The following is a 23,940-nucleotide window of genomic DNA, read 5'->3' on the forward strand; positions in this document are numbered from 1 at the left end:
AGACTCTTTCCTGGCTGAGCGCAGTCACATTTTTGGCTACAGATGCAAAACACAACTCAGGTTAAAAGTACCAAAATTGATCACATTCCCTACTTTTTTTTGGAGTAAATGATCCTAGTTTTGTTTTCAAGAATTACAGCTCCAAGATAAACTTGCAAAAGCATTTATTCTCCACAAGTTAAATGCTGAACAGTGCCTTCAGTGCAATGGAACAATAAATCAAGTACAATAAAACCCCCAAACCTTAAGAACAGCGTAAACATGAAAACTGTGTTTTCTAGCAAGTGTTAAGTGCAACCTATTTTCCCCCACAGGAGCTGAATGAAGTGAAGTCTGTTATCTTCCTGCTGATAGTGCTGGGAAGTCTTCCGGGTCATCAGGGTCAGGAGCAAGTTCATCCTCCTGGAGGGAACCAACACAGCCATTAGTGTCAAATTAGATGATAATACACATCTTGTGGACCTCTTCCTAATATTCTGCTTGATTCTGATGTTCTGTAGATCGTATTGTTTTTGATGATGATTTTCTGGTAGTTTGCTTTGTGAATGAAGCATGTAATGAAAACTCTATGATTTTGTGTCCAGAGACAAGTTTGACTTTACATCTTAAGTGACCTACGAGTTGAGAACGTACCCTCTCCATAATGGGTTTGGGTCTCTCTGGGCGAGTAGTCGGACCACCTCGTGCTCCCCTGCCTCGACCCCCTCGAGTAGGGCGTCCAAGACTCCCGAAATTGATGTCCAGGAGGGAGGTGATGTCATTCACAGACCGGCGGAGGAAGTTGCCCTCGTCCTCCATGTCATCTAGAGTCTCCTTGAGGGTCTGAAGATGGAAAGTAAAACGTAAACGTTATAGTCTGACACTCACAGTTGAACTTGACAGATACAGCAAAACTCACCACCATAATAGCCACCATATAAATGTGGCAAAAAACTAATTTTACTGTTCACTGCAAACTGGACCAAATAGTACAGACAACTGTAGCTTCATCCACTCATTGGCTAGTTTACACTTCTGTCACAGTGAAATGTAACAAGATAACAATATTGCCAAAACCTACAACAACTGATTTTTGAGCCACTTTGGGCAACAGAAACAAGGTAACAGTTGCTTATTTTACACATCCAGCAGATACGGAGAAACATTTGTTGGAGTTTCTGTTTTTGGTCTCCACTAACTCTTAACATACCTCAACATGCTTTGACTGGTGGATGACCTTGGCTTTGGAGGGAATCTTGTTCTCTGCTTTACGGATATTAAACTCTGCCTTGGGACGACTTGTCTCCTGCAGGGCCTTCCACTCATCCAGGGTCATCTCCATGGCAACCTGGACCACCATCTCTCCGTCGTCCTCCTCTTCAGTTGCTCTGTTGTAAGAGGGGCAAGCTATATCTTTCAGTCCACGCTATACAGACGTTTTATCTCTAAAATTTAAGTCTAGTGTGACATTGCAAAATTTAAAAAAAAGAAGATTTTAGGGTTCCAGCACATAATTCTCATGAAAAATAAATAAATAAATAAACAGCTCGCGCCCAGAAAAAATACATTTCACTGGCATATTTTTGGTAGCCAGGGGCATGTATTAAATGTAACTCTAGAAAAAAGGGCAAAAGTCAATTTGAAACATTGTTGTAACCTGAGTATGAGCAGCACTTTAAAAAAAAAAAAAAGCATTTTTCTATGTAATATTAACCCAACAGATGGCTCGGGATTATTTATAAATACAAACTTTGCTTTACGTTTAAAAAAATCTTTCGGTATTTGAATTCCACAAACTTGCTGTACACCAGGAGAAAAAGTAAATGTCATTGTGAAAATGTCCACAAGAATTATATTCATATATTATCATAGTGTTCATGAACAAAATGAAAAGCAAAACCCTCAACATGTTCAGTATAATTTGGTCTGACTAAATATAACTTGGGTAACAATAATTATATAATAACAATTAATAAAGCAGAGAGGCTACATTTCTTCCTTCTATTCATTTGTTTGAGGATGCTTAACAACAACAACAACAACAACAACAACAAGCATGATTTGTAGAGCTGCAATGATTAGTCGATTCGTTGATTGGCAGAAAATTAATCAGCAACTATTTTGATAATCCAATTTATTAATTGTTAAAGTAATTTTCTAAGGTCTTCAAATGTGACAATTTGCTTTGACATATATGACAATAAACTGAATATCTTTGGGTTTTGGACTATTGGTCAGAAAAAACAAGATACTTAAATACATCTTAAATCATAGCAGGTAGGTTTTAATGGTTTTCTAACAATTAATTGATTAATCAAGAAAATAATAGGCAGATTAATCGATAATGAAACAAATCCATTATTTGTAGATTATATAAAGCTGTTGTATTGGATTGCATTAAATTGCACAGATGTTCCTAATAAAGTGCCTGTTGAGTGTATTTTACCATTCTGGTTGATCAGACTGATCAGTCACTGGACAATGGGGCTGTGGCTGTGATATTTTTAAGAAGGATGCTTGGGTGCGTTACTCACGGATTCTGATTCTCCTCCTCCGCTGGTACATGGGGCTCCTCAGATTTGACTGGAGCATCAGGCGTCACCTCCATTAACTCACTTCAAAAAACCCAGGAGACAAGGACAAAAACAACTTTCTATTGTGCCCACGTTGAGAAATAGACATCTCCATGTTGTTGATGATGATGGAAGTTCACCAACCTTGCAGCTTCATCAACACAACCCCAGTTCCAGGGTCCTCTGCCTCCACGCTTCTCCTCAGGGGAGATACCACTGCAACAAATGTTTGAAAAAAAAAAAAAAGTGTAAATACACCTTTATGAGAAAAAAAACACCAAGTGCAAGTGAACAAAAAGGCTTACGTTGCATTGTGTCGATCATATTCTCTTTTGCCCCTCAGGTTAAAGTTGTCTGGGTTCCTTATGTATCCTCCTCCACCACCACCTCCACCTCCACCTCGTGCTCCTCTCCTGCCTCTGAACCCTCCTCTGCCTCTGTAGTCATAGTCTGGATTATAGGCGGGCCTGGGGACCAATCAGATTAAACCTGAGTTTATTCCTTTGACAGCTCCATTTCAAACCCAGCTGGTGGCGTTTTGCTCTAGAGGTTGATCACTGGCTGTACATCTTATTTTGAAAAACTGAGTGATGAGGTGACATTACTTAATCAGTGACAAGAAAGGTAAAATGCTAAAATGTATGCAGGTAATAAGACTGTAGCAGCAAAATCCCTCAATGTACTGAACTGAGCAGCGGCGCCTTTCATTACTCATGAATTTGACATTTTATCTTAAGAGGAAGAATGTGACATCTTTAAAAAAAACTGCACAATCTTGCATTAAATAATTGCATCATTTAGTTAGGGATGATGAGGGGGATAGAAATTCCCTTTCTGCACCAAAAATGTGTCCTTGACTGTATAAAACTCTACATGTGTGGGTAAATTGATCACAAATGACATTTTACATGGTTGACAATTGGAAAAACTTTATCAGTGTTGGCAACCCATAAAAAAAGTGCAAATGCAGACTTGTAGAAACCAAAATGCAGTGTGTTGTGTTTTCACCTCAGCTTGTATGAGCTCACATACTTAGAAATGGAGAACTCCTTTGGGTACTCCTCTTGGTTGGCCCTACGCTCCCTGAAGCCAGCCATCCTCATGCCTCTCTGGGCCTCCTCGTTGCCATCTCCGCTCTCGTTCACAGGTCCAGCTCGGCCCTGCTGCTTACGAACTGGGGACAGAAAGTGGGTTATTGAGGCATACTCAATTTACTTTGAGTTATATCCTGTTTCTCTTGCTCCCATTGTCTGTAAACAATGAAAATCTTGGATAATTTCATATTTGGGTAGGCAAATCAAGCACAAATGCTCTCGTTTGAACCAATGATTTACAAAACCCTCTAATTTGCAGACTATACAACTCTGTTAAGGCAAGAGGGCTTGGCAAGGTATTGCAATCTTCCTTTTACTAAGCTGTGCCTCAAAGCTGACATTAAAACATTGTCCAGTCTCCAGTTTATACTCTCTCAATCCTCCAACCTATGAAGGAATTAATGAATCAAAGAATGGAAAACAGGGGTGTATTTCAAACAAACTAAACATTATCATCAATAATATAGTCCCTAAAGGGTTTAATAACATCTTGGTCAACAGTTATTGCCCTATAAAACACTGGAAATATACATGGAGTATTCCCATATTTGGAAAAACTATTCAATTATACACTGTTCTACAGTGCTATGCAGTTATTTGGCTTTAGATAGCCCATGGCGTGCAGTGAAACAACACAGCGACCTGGAAACCCACCCTGACAAGCATGCACATGCTCTGCAGCCTCGCTGACCCTGCACCATCAGCAGCTGACACAGCCTAAGCAAGCTGGCCACTCTTGGCAGGACTATCCAATCTAGAAATAGTCGCAGCTGCCAGAATTATGTGGATGTTAGGGTGTGTAGCGATGATGCAGCCAGGGCTGTCTAGCTTTACCTGGTGCAGGGTGTACACCATCCGACGCGATGGGAAGGCGTCTGTCCTTCTGGGATTCCTTCTCTCCGGGTTTTTTCTGTTTGGCTTTCTTATCATCCATTTGCTTCTTTTTCTTCTTCTTTTTGTCCTTCTCCGTTTCCACTTCGCTGATCAAGTCGAACGGGTCAGCATCGTCGTCCAGAAGATTTCCGAACCTGTTCGCCACAACGCAGCCGTAGGCGTCCGGCAGCATTTTTAGCCTGTGTATGATGAAGGGAGGGGAAAAAAGCAGAGCTCAAAAGCTGGTTTCCTCTCTCACAATGTCAATATAAGCGCATGTCAAATAGCAAAATCAAAACCCATGAAAAACCACCGTTTTCCTGCAAAGCTGCAACAGAAAAGAGCTGCAGACGGTCCGTCAATGTCCCTGTTAAACTTCCAGCAAACGCCCGCAGCAGTTTGTCGACACTTTTTAAATGTCCGCACGTGTGGAAACAAGCGACACCACGCCCCTGTGCTCATCAATAGGCTGTCGGCTAATCAATATTCATTGCATTGATTTGGCTGCAGTCCTCTGCCAGTAGTCTTTGCTTAGTCAGCTCCTGCTGGGACAGGAACTGAAGTTGAAAGGCAGTTTATTTATCAAAAAAAAAAAAAAAAAAAAAAAAGCAAATACATAAGGTTCAATGTAACATTTCCTTTTTGCAGATAGTTACATGACTGACACTAGCAACTACCGTTATAAAGCTAAGGTAACATTAGAACTTGAAACAATATTATATTGTATTATATAAAAACAGGATAACCTAATTAATAAAGAACACTGATCATTGAAAATGACTGCAGGCTTAAGTAACACTGAGTACTACCGAAAAACGATGTTTAAATGGGAATATTGTGAGGATATCTGTGATATTTCATATGCAGGAACAGGCAATTGTTGAGGGTTAGCTAATGTTAGCTATTTAGCTAACAGCTAACGTTCTGGGTAACCATGGTAACGCTATACTGTAAATTATAAATGGAAGACAGTTTCAGTTTGACAATAAAAACAAACCAGCCAGGCTAACGTTAAGTGCTAGTAATCCAAATAATGCAATTGATTTGAAAGCTTGGTGGTTTAGTAGGCCAAAGTTAGATTTGTAAGTCTGTGTGCTAGCTACTTATACATTTTTAGACAAATTTAAACATGGTTAGTTAGTAAAAAGGCATCTGTCATTCTCCTGTCAGAGCAAGCTTGTTCTGAGTGTCTTTAGCTGGCAGCAGTTGTTCCAGTCCTGGGAAGCTAGTGGTTGTAATAAATTCAGCTAACGTTAAAGGAGACCTATTATGCAGATTTTCAGGTCTATATTTTTATTCTGGGGCTTTACTGGAATATCTTTGCATGAGTTACAGTTCAAAAAAACTCCTTATTTATCTTATACTGACCCTTTACACCATCCCTGAGTTCAACCTCTGTCTAATAGTGTTGCCAACTATTTTCAGTGGGAAGTAGCTAAAGCCTTTAGGAAAAGTCACAAGATGTCACTAGATGACGTCACGTGTTAATTTGCATATCTATGACGTCCTGACATAATTACATACATACAAGATTTTCTAAAAAAATTATAGAAAATTAAGTGAAATTCAACTAAACTGACTGTAACTAGCTATTTCATTAGATATTTTTCTTTTCAAGCAGCTCATCAATGTGCATCGAAATCTACCTCTAACAATAATATTTATACAGCCTGTTGTATCAACTCTAACTGAAATATCATGAATAGAGAGATGATCATGCACCGGAGTAAATTCACTATTGTTAACTCTGTCTATTTTGACAAAACAAAATTAAACTTAGATAGTAAAGTTAAATCATTTAGAATAAAAACAATGAGGATCAATGATTGGTCATTAAGTACACACATTCACAGCTCATTCATGACTCTGTCTGGCTGAACATGCTGTTGCTCTGTCCAACCCACTGAACAGTCAAGAAAGCCACATTAGCGCTCATTCACTGAGAAATACTGGCGACTCCCTTCAAGGAGAGTAGTTGAAGTCCATCAAAAAGTCACTAAAGGGGTCTGAAAAGATGCTAACTCTAGCAACAAAGTCACTAAGTTAGCAACACTGAAACAGGCTGTTTTAGTTCCTGTCTCTTTAAGGCCCCTCCCGATGAGCCCACTCTGTTCTGATTGGTCAGCTTCAGGAAGTTGCATTCTTTACTCAAAATGTCAACTTCTCAAATACATCCTTACATATTCAAGCCGGAATCCAATCTGAAATATGAGAGTGGACAACGCAAGCAACACATGGAAAAACCTTAGCAACAACCTTAGCAACCAACAAACTGCTGTATATGGGCATGTGTGACAACTGCAACTGACGTCAACTACAAATGAAAAGTTCAGAACAGGCTAAAGCCCTTGCTTTTAACTTGCAGGCAGCATTTCTACATACATTAACCTCAGGTTTTAGAGCTTTAACCATGTGTAACATAGATATTTGACATCATAACAGTAAATAACAGAAAACCAGAAAAAGCATAATAGGTCTCCTGCAAAGCTTAAACCTGACAAAACCTCAGCTGTAGCTACTCAGGCCAAACAACTGAGTTGCAGCCAGTTGAAATGAATTATTTCTTCTTGTAGACTAACATGACATGAAAATAGTTATTTTCTTTCTATGTTGCTGTATTATTAGTATTATTAGTGTGCAATAACTAAGGCTTAGACCCATTGAGTAGCTTTATGAAGGTCAATTTCAGTTGTACTTAATTTGTAGGTTAATTATATAAGTATTAAAGTGTGTCTACTTTAAGTGGACATTTCATTAGCTATTGAACTCAGCTGTGTTCAGGAATACAAGGATTACTGTGTAGCCTTCATTTTTCCTTTTTATGGCACAATCTGAATGAAATTTCAGTATGCATATGTGTGTGTACAGTTTGCCCTAAACTGTGTAAATAAGTAAAATGCAAACTCCAAAATTATTCATAGACTGCATTTCCATCTAAATGTTATTCTTTGCCTCAGACAGAACCTAATTTCCCTTCAGGGATCACTAGATGAATGACCATTAAAACTGATCAAACATATATTTGTATGCACATTTAGTTTAATATTCAGATCCATGTACTGTGGCGATACAATTTGATCATCATACCTCAAACACTGTTACACTGTTACACGGATAAGCTGTGTCACTCTCACTAGTAGGATGAGTCAGGATATCTTTGACACAATGAAACTTGGCTTCATCTAGTGGTCAGAGTAGAAAGTACAAGTGTATGGTGTCAACCTATTTACAGGGTAGGTTTGGGGGCCTCAGGCCTCTATTAAACTGTATATCACTGTGTCAATATAAATCCAATTCTGAAAATATTACTAATAGTGTAGTTTATGAGTGTAATGTACAGACTAAAGCATTCAGTCTTATAGTGTAGACACATATGAAATGATCATTGCTATAAAAAGAAAATCCAGATATAACTGAGACTTATTTCCAGTCTGAGATACAAAAGTAGTTTTTGTATTGTTTACAATAAAATAGTCTATGTTTGCTACAAGATAATGTAGGAGCATGACATTCAAATATGGAAAGCAGAATGGATTCATTTGTCATGAAGAATAGCACAAGTACAAATAAATTCTGGACTATAGTTTGTATAGTTTAGTTATAATCTGTATGATGTGCATTCAAGAGTAAATCAATTCTTTTTTGACACACTAGGGCAATTATGTTTTGAAGGCATACAGTGCAGTGTATGGATTGCCTTTTTTAAGTAACTGGGTGAATGAGTGTGACAGACAGGAAAGGCACGCAAAGATAAACACAAAGTCTTCCGTTGCACTACAGAGTGAATAACTGGAAAAACTCATAGGCCACCATGACTGAACACTTTAAGTTATTTATATGAACTGTAACCCCTCTATTTAAATAAAACTGATTTTGATTTAACATCTAAAACAAAAATGTTATGAATCCATAAACTTAGTCACTGTCAATGTCAGTAGACCAAAAAATGTCAGTTGATGACATCATTAAGACATGTCTTCATGTTTCCAGTATGTAAGTGTGCACTTTATTATTCTGTAAAACCTTTTGAAAAGCACCATATGGGTTGCTTTGGATGGATTTTCTCTTTGGGGAGTCAAGATAAAAGTTAAACTGTGTGTTTTCCAAAATTACACTGATACATCACCAAAAATAATTCAAATAACCTTAAGTTTCTATTTCTTTTTCTCCCGCACAGTGCACCCTTTGTTCAAGTATTTCCGCCCTAAATGATTACGTAACTTTGGCGCCTCAGAGCCACCGTTTCCTTTCCCTTTAAATTGACCAAAAATGTAATAACATAAACAGACTCTTCAGCGCGGGAAAGCAACATCTGCTCGTCCGCAATGTAAAATTAACCGCCCTTCACTTCCATTGGCTTAGACGTGGGCGAACATGCACTTTGCGCTTCTTTATTGGCCAATCTTGGTGTCCGCGTGCAAGAGCGGGCGTCGAGTGTTTAAATCTAATTGGACAGAAGCGTTTCGACCAATCGCAAACGCCGCGCTGGATATTCGAGGCTGGGCTTGCTAGGTGGTTCTATGTGAGTGCTGTCATTGGTTAATTTTGACACGTGGGATTACATCTCTGCAGCCGATTGGCCGGTCGACGAGCGCGATTTTGTAACGCGGGACAACGCTTCTGTGGGCGCACACAGGTCAGTTCAGAGTGGCCGCGTCAAGGAGGAAACTACCAGTCATCTTCATCTCTGACTGTATCTTCTGTGGATACTTTGTAGCGAAGGATTTCTTTTCTTTGCCTCTTTGGAAATGAAGGACATATTCACTCCAGATTGATAGGGCGCACTTAAAACAATCAAACAGAAGTAAAACTTTGACCAGTTTTTTTTTTTTTTTTTAAACTTGTTTTTCCGACTAACACCGGGATTCTGACATCTATACCATGGCTGAGAACAAGCACCCGCACGTTATTTTTTGCAACGACTCGCCCAAAAGAGTTTTAGTGTCCGTCATCAAGACCACCCCGATCAAACCTGCGAAAGCGGAGGCTCTGACGCCGACAAGCCCCGGTTTCAGCGACTTCATGGTCTACCCTTGGAAATGGGGGGAGAACGCCCACAATGTGACTCTGAGCCCGGGCTCACTGAGCGGGGCTTCGTCCCCTACCGGGACCCAGACGGCCAGAGAAGCGGACACTGCTCCTTCGCCTGACCAGATGAAGGTAGAAACTGAACCCCATTCATTATAAACTGTGACATGTAAATGATGTTGCTGCACATATTGAGTAGTTTTGGTCAAAAAATATTCTTCTAGTGTAGTTTGAGGCTGTTGACAACACCAGATTACATTTATACCAACATTTATAACTTATAACAACACTTACAATATGTGTAATTACCAGTTATAACACTAGATAACAGTGCATGCATGATAATATTGATATTTTTAAAGACAAACTATCCCAAACGGTGTAGTTGGAGAAGATCAATACAGTCTAGAGGTAAATAACTGTTAAAACATTGAGATATAATATGTAAAATTGTGAATTTATGAATGGACTCAGCCTTAATATGGCCGGGATTGGGAGTCATTTAAAAAAACGCCCGCGCATTAGGGTGTGACATGGTGGATTTTAAACCCCAGTTACTTCCTGATTCGGGAGCAGCTGCTCATACATGACGTCTAGTCGCGCGCCAAAAATGTTACCGGATGTGAATGAATGAATTATAATGAACAAACGTGCTACAATGTAACCCACGTGAGTTCAGCGAAGGACATAATGATCGACATTATGTTTCAATGTATCGAGTACAAACCACTGGTAACTAATTTGCACTGAATACTTCTCTATAATAACAAATACAGATGCATATATGTAATAAAAGTAGTTTTAACATCATGTGCCTGTATGTTTTACATTTATTATGTCGTTTGGAGACATTTTGTACTCAAACTACAAATTATACTCTGTTAGATCTGCTGTTCTGCTGATAGGAAAACATGTAATTTAGGTGCCAGTTTATCTGATTTGAAAACTGAAAACTGTGTATTCTTGCTGTCAGGATGGTATCCGTAGAGGCCGTCCACGAGCCGACACTGTCCGGGAGCTGATAAGTGAGGGTGAGACTTCATCCAGCCGTATCCGCTGCAACATTTGCAACCGGGTTTTCCCCAGAGAGAAGTCTCTCCAGGCTCATAAGAGAACACACACAGGTGAGTTCAGACAGCGAGGCATGCCCGTTGTAAATTAACAAGGTTATAATGTATTGATATATTATGAAAAAGTACATTTTAAAAAAAAGGTGGTGCTGTTGTGGTGGTGTAATGCCCTTTCCTACACCTGTAGAAGCAGGGAGGGTCATGTAAACATCTGTATGACCAGATGCTGAACAGGAGAGGTCACAGCTCTGCTTGGTCTGTGAAAGCAGAAAAAAAAAACTGACCTCCCTGCTCTGAATGCAGCATTTGCATTTGAAAATAGTGCATGTGTGTATCATTTTAAGCAGTTCTGTGTGATAACTATTGATCAGTAAACAATTATCTGAAAAATATCCCCCCTCCAGGAGAGAGACCCTATCTGTGCGACTATCCAAACTGCGGGAAGGCGTTTGTCCAGAGCGGTCAGCTGAAGACGCACCAGCGGCTGCATACTGGGGAAAAACCCTTCGTCTGCTCAGAGAAAGGTGCGTTTTACTGCTCAATCAGCATTTAGCAAAGATAAGACTGAAGCCACACGAGGTGGTCTATCACGCTGTTTTTAAAAGAGGCTGTCCTGTCCAACTGAATGAAGTATTATTATTCCACTAAGCAACACAGTTTTGCTACCTCGCACTTTTAGGTACTTTCCAGTGGCCTGAAATGTGGCTCAGTTAGTTTGACTGACTGGAGCTTTTAATTGGTTGAACTATACTTGAAGCCTTTTGGAAAGTACCTGAAATACACAATTGTGACAATTTCACTATTCCTAGTATATTTACTGTGAATAATAAAGAATAATGTCCTAGCTGGAAATCACCACTAGAATTTTTGAGTGAATAACAGTGACAACAAAATGATTGATTCACAATTATTACTGATTTAAAAACAAAACTGAATTTGTGCCTCATGTCTTTTCGTAACTGTGGTTAACCATAATAGGTCATGCCTTACACAGAAACATGACCCCTCATGACTTACTGCATTTATTCACACCTGTTGCTGATTAATGTGTTGCTGGTTTGCTGCTTTTTTCCTCAGGGTGTGGCAATCGGTTCACGCATGCCAACCGTCACTGCCCCAAGCATCCTTTCTCCCGCCTGAAGAGGGAGGAACCAAAGGAGGGCCAGGGGAAGGCCCAGTCGGTGGACAACAAGGCTGTGGCAGAGTGGCTGGCGAAGTAAGCGGCTGCATTTATAAATTCTCTCGACAGGTGGACTGAGCTGAGATGGGTTCACAACCTGTTTTTCATAGAGAGCTGTAGTTACAGAAAGAATGCATAGAATAACTTTGAAATATAGCACAATTTCAGCTTACATTGTAGGTTAATACGCGCTTTTCTCTCTGTCCGTGCAGGTACTGGCGAACTCGCGAGCAGCGTGCTCCTACAACCACCAAGGTGAAGCAGCAGGGCAAGGCGAGAGCTGAGGACCAGGAGCAACAGGATCCCATGGAGTTCCTTCAGTCCGATGAGGAGAATGGGGAAGAGGAGGAGACCCAAGACGAGGAGAAGGGCAACCAGGGGGGAGCCGCCAAGCGCCGCCTCCAGGAGCAACGAGAGCGCCTCCACGGTGCTCTGGCGCTCATCGAGCTGGCCAACAACCTGTCTGCCTGAACTCCCCCCTCTCCCCCCACCCTCTCCCCAAACCCCCACCCCTCATATCTCCATTCCCAATCCGCCTTCCTGCAATATGTGCTGCAGTTAGTAATGGTTCATAAACGCAGATCAATGACTAGTTTAGTGTATTCTATCAAGTTGTGAAACCAGACTTTGAGAAAGAGCTGAATTGGCCCAAGATCAGTGTTAATGTACAGCGACAACTATTCCCCTTTACAGCACCAGGAAGGCACAAGCTAAAGCACCTTATTCAGCTTCCATTTTATCCTTTTAGGCTGCTATTATTGTAGATTTGACTATATGAAGAATGTCTTTTCTTTCTTCTGCCTTCTGAAGGCAAAGGAAGAGTACCTGTTATGTTTTTAATTTGTTTTGTTTGCACTTTGATGGTAACGAGTTTTTTTTAAGTATATTGTGAGTGTAAGAGAGTGTGTATGACTGATGTATATATGGATTAAGCTCAGATGGACAGAATGATACAGGGTGTGGTTAAACTTAGGAAATGTAAGTTTCATTCCGACTGTCAAATGGCTCCTAGGTTTCATCTCTAGCGTCGTAAAGCACAACTTTTCCGCCACCGATGACAGCAGCGGTGGCGGAAATGGACTGAGAAAGATTTCAGATAGTTTTAGCCTCACCTACGCAACTCTTTCCAAGAAGAGATGAGAATAGGTGGACGGAAGGAGACAAGAAAAAAATTATCGGGGGAGCTGGATCAGTCTGACAGGAGACATGGTCGTTTTTATATGCGAATGAGAGGTGATCATTGCAAGCCTAATCCAGAGGTCTGGCGAGGCACAAGCTTTTCCAAACAATCCAAACTTTTGACAGTTTCATCACTTGTTTCAGTACAAATACACACAATAGTATCCGTACGACATTACCAGAGATGCACGGGAAAGTCGCATCTCAGTGTCTTCTGGTTTGAGTTCATTAATATTCTACAATATTTGGAGAACCAGAGTACTTCTTAGGACATGCCATATTCCCATTTTTTTTACAGCAGTTTTCCTCATAGATACAACAAGAAACATAAAATCTGCAGGCCAGAAGTTGTATTCCAACCAGACGGGAGATATTTTTTAGAAAGCATGATGTCCGCCATCTTTTATATTAAAAGGTGGTAGACCAGTTATGATACAGGCATAGCATCATGGTAGTGTGTGGTGCATGTATGTCATCTCATTTCAAAGTTTAAATTATGAGATATTTATTTCACCATTTTTTTTTTTTTTCTGTTTTAGGGTGCTGACATCATGACGATGTCTAAAGGGAAATATTCTGATATCAGCAAAAAAAAAAAAGTTCTCAGCCACAATAATTCAACCTTTTGAGCTAACATGAATTGTCAATATTAGACATTTCGGTCCATATTGAAAGAAAATTAGTTAAGATATGTTTTAAGTACTTGCACCCTTTATTAAGTCTTGGATTAAGCTTGCAATGCACTGAAGATTAGATTTGTCATGTGTCCAGGAAAATGGCACTTGTTTTTTTCATAAACTGATGTGTAGTGCTGGGTGTTTTTCTTTCTTTCTTTTTTTTTTTTAAGCAACACTACATCATTCAACACTGTATGAAGCCTCTCATAACTGCCCTACATCTGGTTGTTTTGTGGAAACCTGCACCTACAACCTGTCTCTCACTCTGTCACTCTTAGCTGTGATGTTTGAATTTGTTTGATTTTTACAAAATTGCCCTAAATTGTGGAGTTAAGGTGAAACTGGAAGGCAAGTAAATTGTTGATAATCAAAACGCCAAATGATTTATTGTACCCGATTATAGTATATTTTGAAGCATTTCTAACCCTTAGACTATTTTGTGGTTTGAGAAATTTTATGGCATTTAATATATACAGATTGTGTTTGTTAGAATATTGAGTGTGCACGATTTACCAAGAGCTTTGAAGTTGAATTTTAGTTTCAGTTGTCCCCTCTGCTAACATCCTCCAACAGTTTTTTCATGTTTTGTGACATGTGTAGAGTGATCCTGCTTGCTTGGTAGACATTTTGTTACACATTTTAAAGGTAAGATTTCTCTGACAGGCTGCCCACACTGTTATACCATTGCTGAACTTCAATAAACATTCACTGAACCAGATCCCAAATTCATGTGTTCTTTTTTTTCAGTTTATTCATTTAGTAGTGGAGTTCATTACTTAGCAGTGATAATCTGTTCACGGAAATCAGCTGATTGATATTAAATAAATATAAAAGATTAAAAAAAAAAACCAATAGTTTTCTCCAATATGAAGCAGGACAGCACCACCAAGTGGTGAATAATATAATATTGTCCATCTAGTTTGCAGAGTACTTCTCTGGAGAATCCTCTGCAATGTTAATCTTCAGCTCTTGTGTCTCTTCTTCATTTCTTCTAGATGTTTTGTTGTTAAAGGTCAGATATGAGTACACAAGTCCACCTGACATACTGCAAAGCAAAGCAAAAGATAAAAGCAATGAATTGTTAGGCCATGGAACATAATTGTTACTCTGTGCCTGTTACCTAGACTGACTAATGAGTACAACAACAGAATAACTTCAAATTAGATCAAAGATGCCTGATTTAACATTTTAGATGTTAATAACACATTGACCAATCATATATCTGGAAATCTTTGAGCTTGCACATCCTTCTTTTGCTTTGGATTGGAGATACAAGAAATGTATTGAGGTAGTGACTGATCATTTAGTCGCATTAAACTCTTCTGACAATGTGTCAAATTTAGGTTCACTTGTGTGGATACTGAGTTTTCATGCAATTTAGCTGTGCACTGATAAAGTATTCTTATTAATTCTCACATACATTTAATTTTGGGCTCATACAATGCTGATGTGAAGCTTGATCTAGCAAGAACCCCTTCAAGTGAAAGAAGCCTAAATTGATCTTTTTTTAGATACTATTACTTTTACTATAAGCTCCTAACAAAATATGTTAGTTGTAAACTGTTTAGAATTGTAAAAAATACAATAAAATACATTTGAATAGATTCTTACCAAATGCTGAGGCCCAGGAAGTTTGTCCAAGAGAACAGGTAGTCTCCACCCACAAAGATGCCAATAAAGGCTACTGCAACATTCTGAGGACATTTTATTTTTCATGTAATTTAGAGATGATCTTGTTAGCATAAATGTGAAGGATTAAAAAAACCCATAATTACTGCAACAAAGGAGGTTGTTATCATCTCAAAAACTTATAAGAAAAGTTAAGCCATGGCAATATATGCATTTTGAACATTTTGCTCTTTTATTGTGAATTACTGCACTTACTTAATTTTATCCAATGATTGTCTATCAATACTTGCTACATGATGCAGAATCCAGATTGGAACGTTAAACATTTTCTAATATTAAAATAGCTACTTTGGAGATTATGCAACTTGGGCAAAGGTGTACACTCTGTGTACTTTCTAGTCCAAAAATAGTATTCTTATCAGTGTTTTCTTACCTTTATTGCCCCAACTACTGTAGTGGTAAGCGCTGAATTATAATGGCTGCACAGGACTATGGAATACATCAGCACAAACCTGAAATAACAGAACAGAGGCTTTTAAAACCACGTAGGCTGAGGCAGTTATGGAAGTATGGAAGTATGACTTTTGGAGTTTCCAAAAAGGAACAACAATAATTGAAACATTTTCAGTGAATTAAAGTGACAAACCCCATGATGCAGGACATGAGGAAACAACAAATAAATGTAGCTTCAACCCAGTCTTCAAATGTAACTGCCTGTGGATCAAAACATACAGGTGCTCATATAGTAAAAGCTTACAGGTTTGGGGCATATAAAGCCGAAATGGACTGGATACAGTCTCAATTACCTTGTGTAAGTCTCCAGTAAATGCACTTGCCAAGAGAGTTGGTATGACAATGATTAGTGAGTTGTAAAATAAAACACCATATTTCCCAAGGCCCTTTACAAAAAAGAGGTAAAATATTAGATATAGTGTGAGTATAAATCTGTTAAAGACATACAGGTATGAGCTGTTAGTATAGTTTAACAACATTGTTTCTCCACAAAGTTCTTAAACTTGACATAAAAAAAGAAAAGTGAGCTATCAAAATCAATTTCAGTCAAAATCTTGCACTTCTTAAGAATTTATGACTGAGAAAACAAGCTTTACTGTGCAGTAATAAAATCTACTATAACCTCATAATATCAAACAAAATACACCCGCATAGATGTTTAGCTGTTCTGAAACGACCAGTAAAAAATACAGAACGAATTGTCTCTATTTGTACAAAATGTGCAGGGAATGTTACCTCAGTGCCAAGTTTCTTCTTGGTGTACACACTGCTGGCAGCAGTGAAGGCGTCATTAAGCAGGATGAAAGTATAACCCTCCACATCGAAGGCCAGGTCAGAGCTAAAGGAGAGAAAATGACAGGGAAAATGACAGGGTTCCTGGCACTTTGATTATTTCTTAAACAATGTGTTTCCAATTCAAAATGAATCAGTTCAGAAAGTACCTTGCTGCAACCATGGCACCAAAGACTATGGCCACAACACTGTATATAAGTCGTTTTGGAAATGTTTTTCTGAAAAAGAAACAAAAAATGCATTTTTGCACAAGTGCAAAAATTGGACAGGAAGAGGAATCAAATTAGGACATCACTTGACACTCTTTCTCTTTGTTGAACCACATCCTCTTCTCTCTGTGCGCTGAAAGCTCCTATCTTGACAAACTTGTTAAAAATCTCTCCATCTAACAGTGTCAAATGTTATGTAATGTACAATACTTTCATACCAAATCTGTCATCATTCCTATAAGATCAATCATATGCTTCAGTGCTTCAAAGCTCTAGGGCTGCAACTAACGGTTTTCATTATTGATAAATCTGTCAATTATATTCTTGACTAATTATTTTGTCTATATAATGTAAGAAAATAGTAAAAAATGTCTGTTATGATTCAAAGATGATGTCTTCAAATGTCTTGTTTTGTCCGACTAACAGACTAGAACCCAAAGATTTTCAGTTTACTATCATGTATGACACAGAAAAGCTTCAAATCCTCAAATTTGAGAAGCTGCAACCAGAAAATATTTGACATTTTTGCTTAAAAAAATGACTATAATGATTATTTGATTATCAAAATAGTTGCCGATTAATTTTCTACTAATCTACTGATCATTACAGTTCCACAAATCTCTAACAGTAAAATAAAAGGGGGTAAAACATACCTTAATATATATACTTCCAGGATCATTGTCATCAATATTGTGAATTTCCGTAATACTGTAAACATGGGTAAGCTGTAAAAGACACAACATGTTTTTGGGAGACCTCATGAACGAGCTCTGTGAAACTTGATCAAAATCTGCTAAATGAGATCACAGTCAAACTGGTGAAACCTGAGCTTTTTGGTGCTCGCCAGTCCTGTTATGTGGTTCCCAACATACAGCAGTGGAAGAGGGAAAATCTGGCAAGAACATAGAGGATCAAAATCAGATTTGATCTTTTTGAAAATAGAATCTAATTATATACTGAATGGTCAGGAAAAATTGGAGATCTTACTTTCAGGGGAATACTTTTGTCAAAATCTTGAAACTGGACTGTTTTTCTCTTTTTGGCAGCATAAAGGACAACAAGGGTGGTGATCATCTGAAAGGACCAAAATTATATCAGCTGAATGTTTGTGTGTCACCAGTGATGCAAGAAGTACTCAGATCTTAAGTAAATGTACCAATACAGTGATGTAAAAAATACTCCGTTACAAGTAAAAGTCCTGCATGAAAAATCCTACTTATGTAAAAGTACATAAGCATTAGCAACAAAACATACTTAAAGTATTAAAGTAAAAGTACTTGTGTCATCCTTCTGACTGATATATTATTATATATGACATCATTAGATTATTGATACTGAAGCATCAGTGTGTAAGCAGCATGTTACTGTTGTCACATTGAACAATAGGAAGCGTTACATTAACGCAATTATTAGTGATTTTACATTTGCACATTACATGTACTGCTTATACTGTCTTATACTGTGAACTTTTACATATTCCCGATCAATATCTTGTACAATTCAATAGCTCTTTTCACTTAGAATATATTTTTTCTATATTTATGATATTTCACATTTTAATTGTAAAATGTATTTATATAATTATATCACCTCATCTTTGTGGTAGTGGTGTTTTTCTCTTACTTTGTACAGGCACTCTTTTCTTTTCTTTGATTGTTATGCACCACAACACCGAGGCAATAAATCTGTTTCTGATTTTGCTGGAGGTGGAGCTAGTTTGAACTACTTTAAATACAGTTAGCTAGTTTAGTCCAGTGGTTCCCAAACTAGGGGTGGGGGCCCTCCAAAGGGTCACAAGATAAATCTGAGGGGTTGTGAGATGATTATTGGGAGAGGAAAGAAGAAAAAACAAAAGTTCTGATACAAAAATCTGTTTTCAGTTTTGGGACTTTTTCTCTAATCCTTGATCTTTGGTGAAATATTGGATCATTCGAACATTTATTGAAACGAAACCATGTGAGAAGTTTAGAAGGAAAAATCACTATTTGGTGGAGCTGTTAACAACTCATAGACATCTGAAATGTGACCCCGACTACACACTGCTTTTTGTAAGACGTCAAAAGCCAAAAAGTTTGGAAACCACAGGTTTCATCTTGAACAATGTGTTGTATTTTAAAAGCTTGTTATATTATTCATTGTGTCAAATCTTCATCTGAAAAGTAATTAAGCTGTCAAATAAATGTAGTGGAGTAGAAAGCACTAAAGTACTAGTAATATTTCCCTCTGAAGTGTAGTGGAGTGGAAGTATAAAGTGGCATCAAATGGAAATAGCTACTCAAGTACAAATACATCAAAACAACAGTACATGAGTAAATGTACTAAGTTACTTTCCACCACTCTGTGTGATAGACAGACAGACAGACAGATAGAGGGTCTGGATCACTGACCTGGCCAATTCCCAGACACATGTAGGACGGAAACCTGCAGAAGCAACAAGTTCTTTAACCGACCAGACCAGAAAAAGTGACTCCATAGTGACAAACGGGAAATCAGCATATTATCCGGGTTATTCACAGCTTTTCTGTGTGTGTGTGCGATCTCCATCTACAGTAGGCTATATAAAGGAGCCGATGACAGAACATCAAAGCGCCACCCACCTGAAGCTCGTCAGCACCGTTTTATTCACCATAGTGATCAGAAACGAGCTGCCGGCGTAAAACACAGCAGAGGAAAACTTTAGCAGCCCGGAATGCTCAGCAGCTTCCTGACAGGCCTGGTCAGACATCATCAGCTCCTTTAGAAGAAACCTGTGAGACTTTAAATTATAGTATATAGATATATGTATATTGTTTTTTTTGAAAAGGCGAGGTAATTCCTGGTGCGCTGCCTGTTTCTACTGGTATTTCCTGTAAACCAGTAGTGGACGTCCACACAGGAAAAGGGGAGAGATGGGCGGTCCTCACATTATTATATAATTCAGCAGGGGGGGGGGGGGTCAAGCCTTTACAGTAGTGTTACTTCTTCGAGTTGTCAATCTACCTGGTAACGTTAAAAAAGATAATGAATAAACAATTAAACTTAAACTATAGTTAAGTGTAGGTATTTTTTAAAAAATACACAATTTCAGACTGTATTCAGACTGTTTTACTTACTAGTGATAACAACGTAAAAATACTCATAAATTCAAGTCCAGCAGTCGAAATGTCAAAGTAAAAGCAGAGAAGTATTAGAGGTAAAAAGTACTTGTTGGGAAGCTTGCAGTGTCAGAGTGTTAACAGTTTGTGTAAATGTGCAGCATTTCTGTTGTTGTGTAGTTGAAGATACAGCAAGTCATTAAATAATATCAGTTTATCATGTTTTGTATGAAAACCTTTTTTCTGTTTGTTGCAAAAATCCATAAAGATAACTGTCAAGTAAACTCTCTTTCCACTTTATTTTGTGTGTAATGTTACACAAATACATACTTGAGTAAATTGAGGAAGTTTAATGGTGTGCAAAGCACATTTTCAATGCACTGATCTTTCAAAAGGTTGTGATCTGTTAATTACAATTATTGCTATTTGTTGCAGTACAGGGAGATGTTTGCTGTTGGTAAGTGTATATCTGAGCATTGAGGAGTATTTTAATGAAAATCACATTTTCTTATTTAAAGCCAAAACTGTATGAACTTTTGTATGGAGCATCTGCCATCTGCTCTATTGAGGAGCCTTTGATATGAGTTTGACATTTTTGACATGTTTTGTTCTTGAGTTAACATGATGTGAACCTCTATCACAGTGATGACACAAACTATGTAGTCTATCGTACAGCACCGTGGCCACATATTACATACGAGCACTCTATATCCTTTTCAACTTCCGAGATAAAAAGTTGAATAATAACAAAATGCAGAAACCAGACCTCTAAGTGTAATCTACCTGACACATCAATGGATGTTTTTGTATGGACAAAGCCGCTGTGGTGCTGCACATAAATAATAAATAGATAAACATGTGTCAGGTTTTCTTCATTCTTGCTCTGCTTCACTGAAACTTAAGAGGTGTCTTGTAGTCATGCCAAGTTAGTCACTGTCAGATAAAGAGTAGTCATCATTCTTCATCATGCTTCAGAGAGCGAGTAGGAAATGCTATCTCTGTGAAACTGTGCTGTGCAGAAACCACATCCACTGGTTGGAAGACAAGCTGGCTATGTGAAAGTAGTTTGCTGGAGTCAACAGTCTGTTTTCATGATGCTGCTGCCAAGACATCTGTCTTTAAAAAAACATTTAAGACAAATAAATATGTTATAGGAAACATATATTTTATGGGGCATTTACAGAGTCAAGTGCTGTAACAAGTTATCTGACAGCCAATACAAGCTTACCAAAGAAAGGAAAAGAAAAATGCGCAACTTTGGAACCAGTTTCCTGAGTGAAAGTCTGGAAGGAGGAACTTGTACTTTGAGGGGGGGTGAGGATGTGGAGACTGGCAGCTATGCCAAGTGCATAATAAGAAAAGCATTTTCTTTTCTTTCAGTTCGCGTGACACCATGTATGAACAAAGTCACTCTGGCACACCTGAGGAATTTACAGGGTGAGGAGTTTGGATAAAACATCAGAGATAAAATCACTGCATTGTTAAAGTACATTCCCATGCTCACCACACCTTTGTTTACTAAAAGTCTCTCCACTAGAGGGAGCTGTTTCATTAGACCTGTGAAGCCTTGAGCTGAAGATAACCACAAGCACAACTTTCTCCCTCTGTGCCTAGAGCTTTACTCTCAGCAGACAGTTTCTTTTATATTAGAGGTACCTTTTTTTTTACTGTCTGTTTTTCTACTACACATTGAAAAAAAATAACATTCACATTCATTTTCAGACAAAAAAAACCCCCAACATGTTGCCCTTTGAGGCAAATTGAGCCACAGCCAAACCTTTCTGACAGCTTCATAATAGATCAAGCTGTTGGCAGGAGTCACGGCACAGCTGTGACATGTTTCTATGCGCGTCTGGCACCATCTTTGTTTGCTCGATGTATTTTCTTACACTATAGGTGAGGTCATAGAGCCTGACTGTCTGGATTTGACATCTGCTCTCTGCTGATGGAGATAAACAATCGACTAGTGTGGTAAGCAGTGCAAGTCAGTGGTGGAAGAAATACTCAGAACTTTTACTGAAGTAAAAGTAACAATACCATAATGTAAAATACTCAATTGCAAGTAAGAATTCTGCATTTAAAATCCTGCTTATGTAAAAGTTTTAAAGTATTATCACTTAAAAGTATTACTCATTTTGCAGAAAATCAGGCTGTGACTGATATAACAAATAAAGTCATCAAAGTACATTGTTAATACTGATGAGTCAATGCGAAAGCCGCTTTAGTGTTGTACCTGCTCAAGGTGGAGCTAGTATGAACTGCTTTATGAGTCACAAGATAAATCTGAGGGGTGTTGAGAAGATAGATTCGGTAAGAAAGAAGAAAAAATACAGTTCTGCTACATACATTTGGATGAATTTTTCAGAACTTCTCTTTAATCTTTGCATTTTTGTGAAATATTGGAGAGTTTTACCTCTTTGGGCCTCAAACAGTTATTTGAGACCATGTGAGGGGAAATGTCGCTTTGGTGGAACTGCAAACAACTCAAAAGACATCTGAAACATGACAAAGAGACAAATATACACAGATTTTTTATAAAGGGCCCACACGCCAAAAGGTTTAGGAACAGCTGATTTATAATACCACATTTAGAAGCTTATCATTATGTTATTCTATGTAAAATTTTAATCTGAAAAGTAACTAGTAACTTTAACTGTCACATAAATGTAGTGTAGTAAAAAGAACAATATTTTCCCCTGAAATGTAGTGAAGTAGAAGTGTCAAGTTAAGTACAAGTACCTTAAAATTGTACTTAAGTACAGGGCTAAGAGTTGTCACAACTTTTTGTCGGTTTTTACACCGCACAGAGGTTGCCAACATTCAGAGACAAGTCAGGTTGAGTTACATTTCATCACTGGTAAGTGTATAATCTCTGTACATTCAGGACTATTTGATTTATTATCATTGGAGAAACCTGCTCTCATCTGAGTAAACATATAAATTATGAGGAAGTTTTATCATCATTTGAACAGCCGTGTGACTCGAAAGGCAGATTGCTGGAGTGAAGTAAAGAGAGAAGTAAATTGCTGGAGGTGGTTTTTCTGCCCCTTTGATGGGATGAATAACTCACTATCCTAACAGCCTGATGCCTCAGGTCTTAACCTGATTAATAGCTTGATGTCAGTGACTCTGAATGGAGTACTGCACCGGTGGATTTCTGTTCACTTTTGAGTTTACTGTGTCTTGTTATTAACACATATTTCATCTGACTCTGTCACCGCCACTTTTGGATTTTGAAAAAATGTCACTTATGTCCCAAAATTACTACATGAACATGGTAGTAGCGGGAATTACAGTAGGGATTTACACAAGAGCAACTGACTAATTGTTCATGAATGAAACCTGGAAGGCTGCACGATACTGCAGGCAGTGTCTGTTGCTGCCTAGTGAAGCATATCTTCTGGCTTTCTGTCAGTCTCGGATAATGTAAATGTTGATTACCATTGCTCTGCAATACTAGATATAAATACATCTAAACCTTTAAGTTGGGCTGCAGAGCACGTTTTATGAGGAAAGGAGGCATTTCATTGAAACAATTTTATTTTTAGAAAAAGCAAAAACTTAAAATTGAACTCACAGCAGCTGATTACAATATTTTATTTAAGCAAGTAGAAATAATCATCCAATAATAGGAGTAAGAATCAAATTTTGCCCATCTTAACAACTTTAAAAGGCTCAGAGGTGAGAACTTAAACAGGAATTGAACATTGGCTAACAACAGAAAGCGGGCAAGATGTTTTTACTCTAACAGTCCCGAAAAGTGCAAGACAGCATCTCAGTGTCATTAAAAGGAGTACATGTATCATTAACTTTGGAATGAAACCAATCAAATCAAATCAAATAGATGAGCTCAGTTAAGCCTTCCAAATGTTTTTACAGCTGTATGTTGGAGCTTGTCTCAATGAGAACAGTCATGACAGAGGAGAGAGCGGGGTCAAGGTTTTGATCATCAGAGGACAAGATCGAACAAAGAAAGTCAATTTTACTTTAATTTATAGAAAGCTCGAGAGTTGCATCTCTAAGGGTACGTTACAGTATTTTTCAATTTCTTGGATATATATAAAGTTCCT

The 23,940-nt window shown here is 38.2% G+C and overlaps 3 protein-coding genes across 4 annotated transcripts; 1 reads left to right on the top strand and 2 right to left on the bottom strand.

Annotated features, from left to right (window-relative positions):
- Positions 1–147: 147 nt before the first annotated feature.
- LOC137199008 (intracellular hyaluronan-binding protein 4-like) lies at positions 148–5,057 on the bottom strand. 2 transcript variants are annotated; one of them, XM_067613071.1, is made up of 9 exons: positions 4,833–5,053; positions 4,481–4,719; positions 3,585–3,726; positions 2,858–3,019; positions 2,697–2,768; positions 2,514–2,594; positions 1,190–1,367; positions 634–822; positions 148–402 (listed from the first exon to the last, which is right to left on the bottom strand). In XM_067613071.1, the coding sequence occupies exons 1-9, from the start codon at positions 4,979–4,981 to the stop codon at positions 337–339; spliced, it is 1,278 nt and encodes a 425-aa protein (XP_067469172.1). In that variant the 5' UTR covers positions 4,982–5,053; the 3' UTR covers positions 148–336. The 2 variants fall into 2 exon arrangements, with proteins under 2 accessions (XP_067469172.1, XP_067469180.1); XM_067613079.1 differs by lacking the exon at positions 2,858–3,019 and having other exon boundaries at positions 4,833–5,057.
- A 3,954-nt stretch (positions 5,058–9,011) lies between these two features.
- znf367 (zinc finger protein 367) lies at positions 9,012–14,371 on the top strand. The gene is made up of 5 exons (XM_067613102.1): positions 9,012–9,679; positions 10,521–10,671; positions 11,022–11,141; positions 11,695–11,833; positions 12,010–14,371. The coding sequence occupies exons 1-5, from the start codon at positions 9,401–9,403 to the stop codon at positions 12,266–12,268; spliced, it is 948 nt and encodes a 315-aa protein (XP_067469203.1). The 5' UTR covers positions 9,012–9,400; the 3' UTR covers positions 12,269–14,371.
- Positions 14,372–14,386: 15 nt separating this feature from the next.
- Positions 14,387–19,672, bottom strand: slc35d2 (solute carrier family 35 member D2). The gene is made up of 12 exons (XM_067613090.1): positions 19,394–19,672; positions 19,184–19,217; positions 17,784–17,870; positions 17,621–17,688; positions 17,450–17,521; positions 16,737–16,805; positions 16,531–16,633; positions 16,089–16,181; positions 15,929–15,996; positions 15,716–15,794; positions 15,265–15,347; positions 14,387–14,698 (listed from the first exon to the last, which is right to left on the bottom strand). Exons 1-12 carry the CDS (start codon positions 19,522–19,524, stop codon positions 14,569–14,571), a joined length of 1,017 nt encoding a protein of 338 aa, XP_067469191.1. The 5' UTR covers positions 19,525–19,672; the 3' UTR covers positions 14,387–14,568.
- Positions 19,673–23,940: the final 4,268 nt, after the last annotated feature.

This window comes from Thunnus thynnus, chromosome 2 (genome assembly GCF_963924715.1).
Source record: "Thunnus thynnus chromosome 2, fThuThy2.1, whole genome shotgun sequence".
NCBI lineage: Eukaryota > Metazoa > Chordata > Actinopteri > Scombriformes > Scombridae > Thunnus > Thunnus thynnus.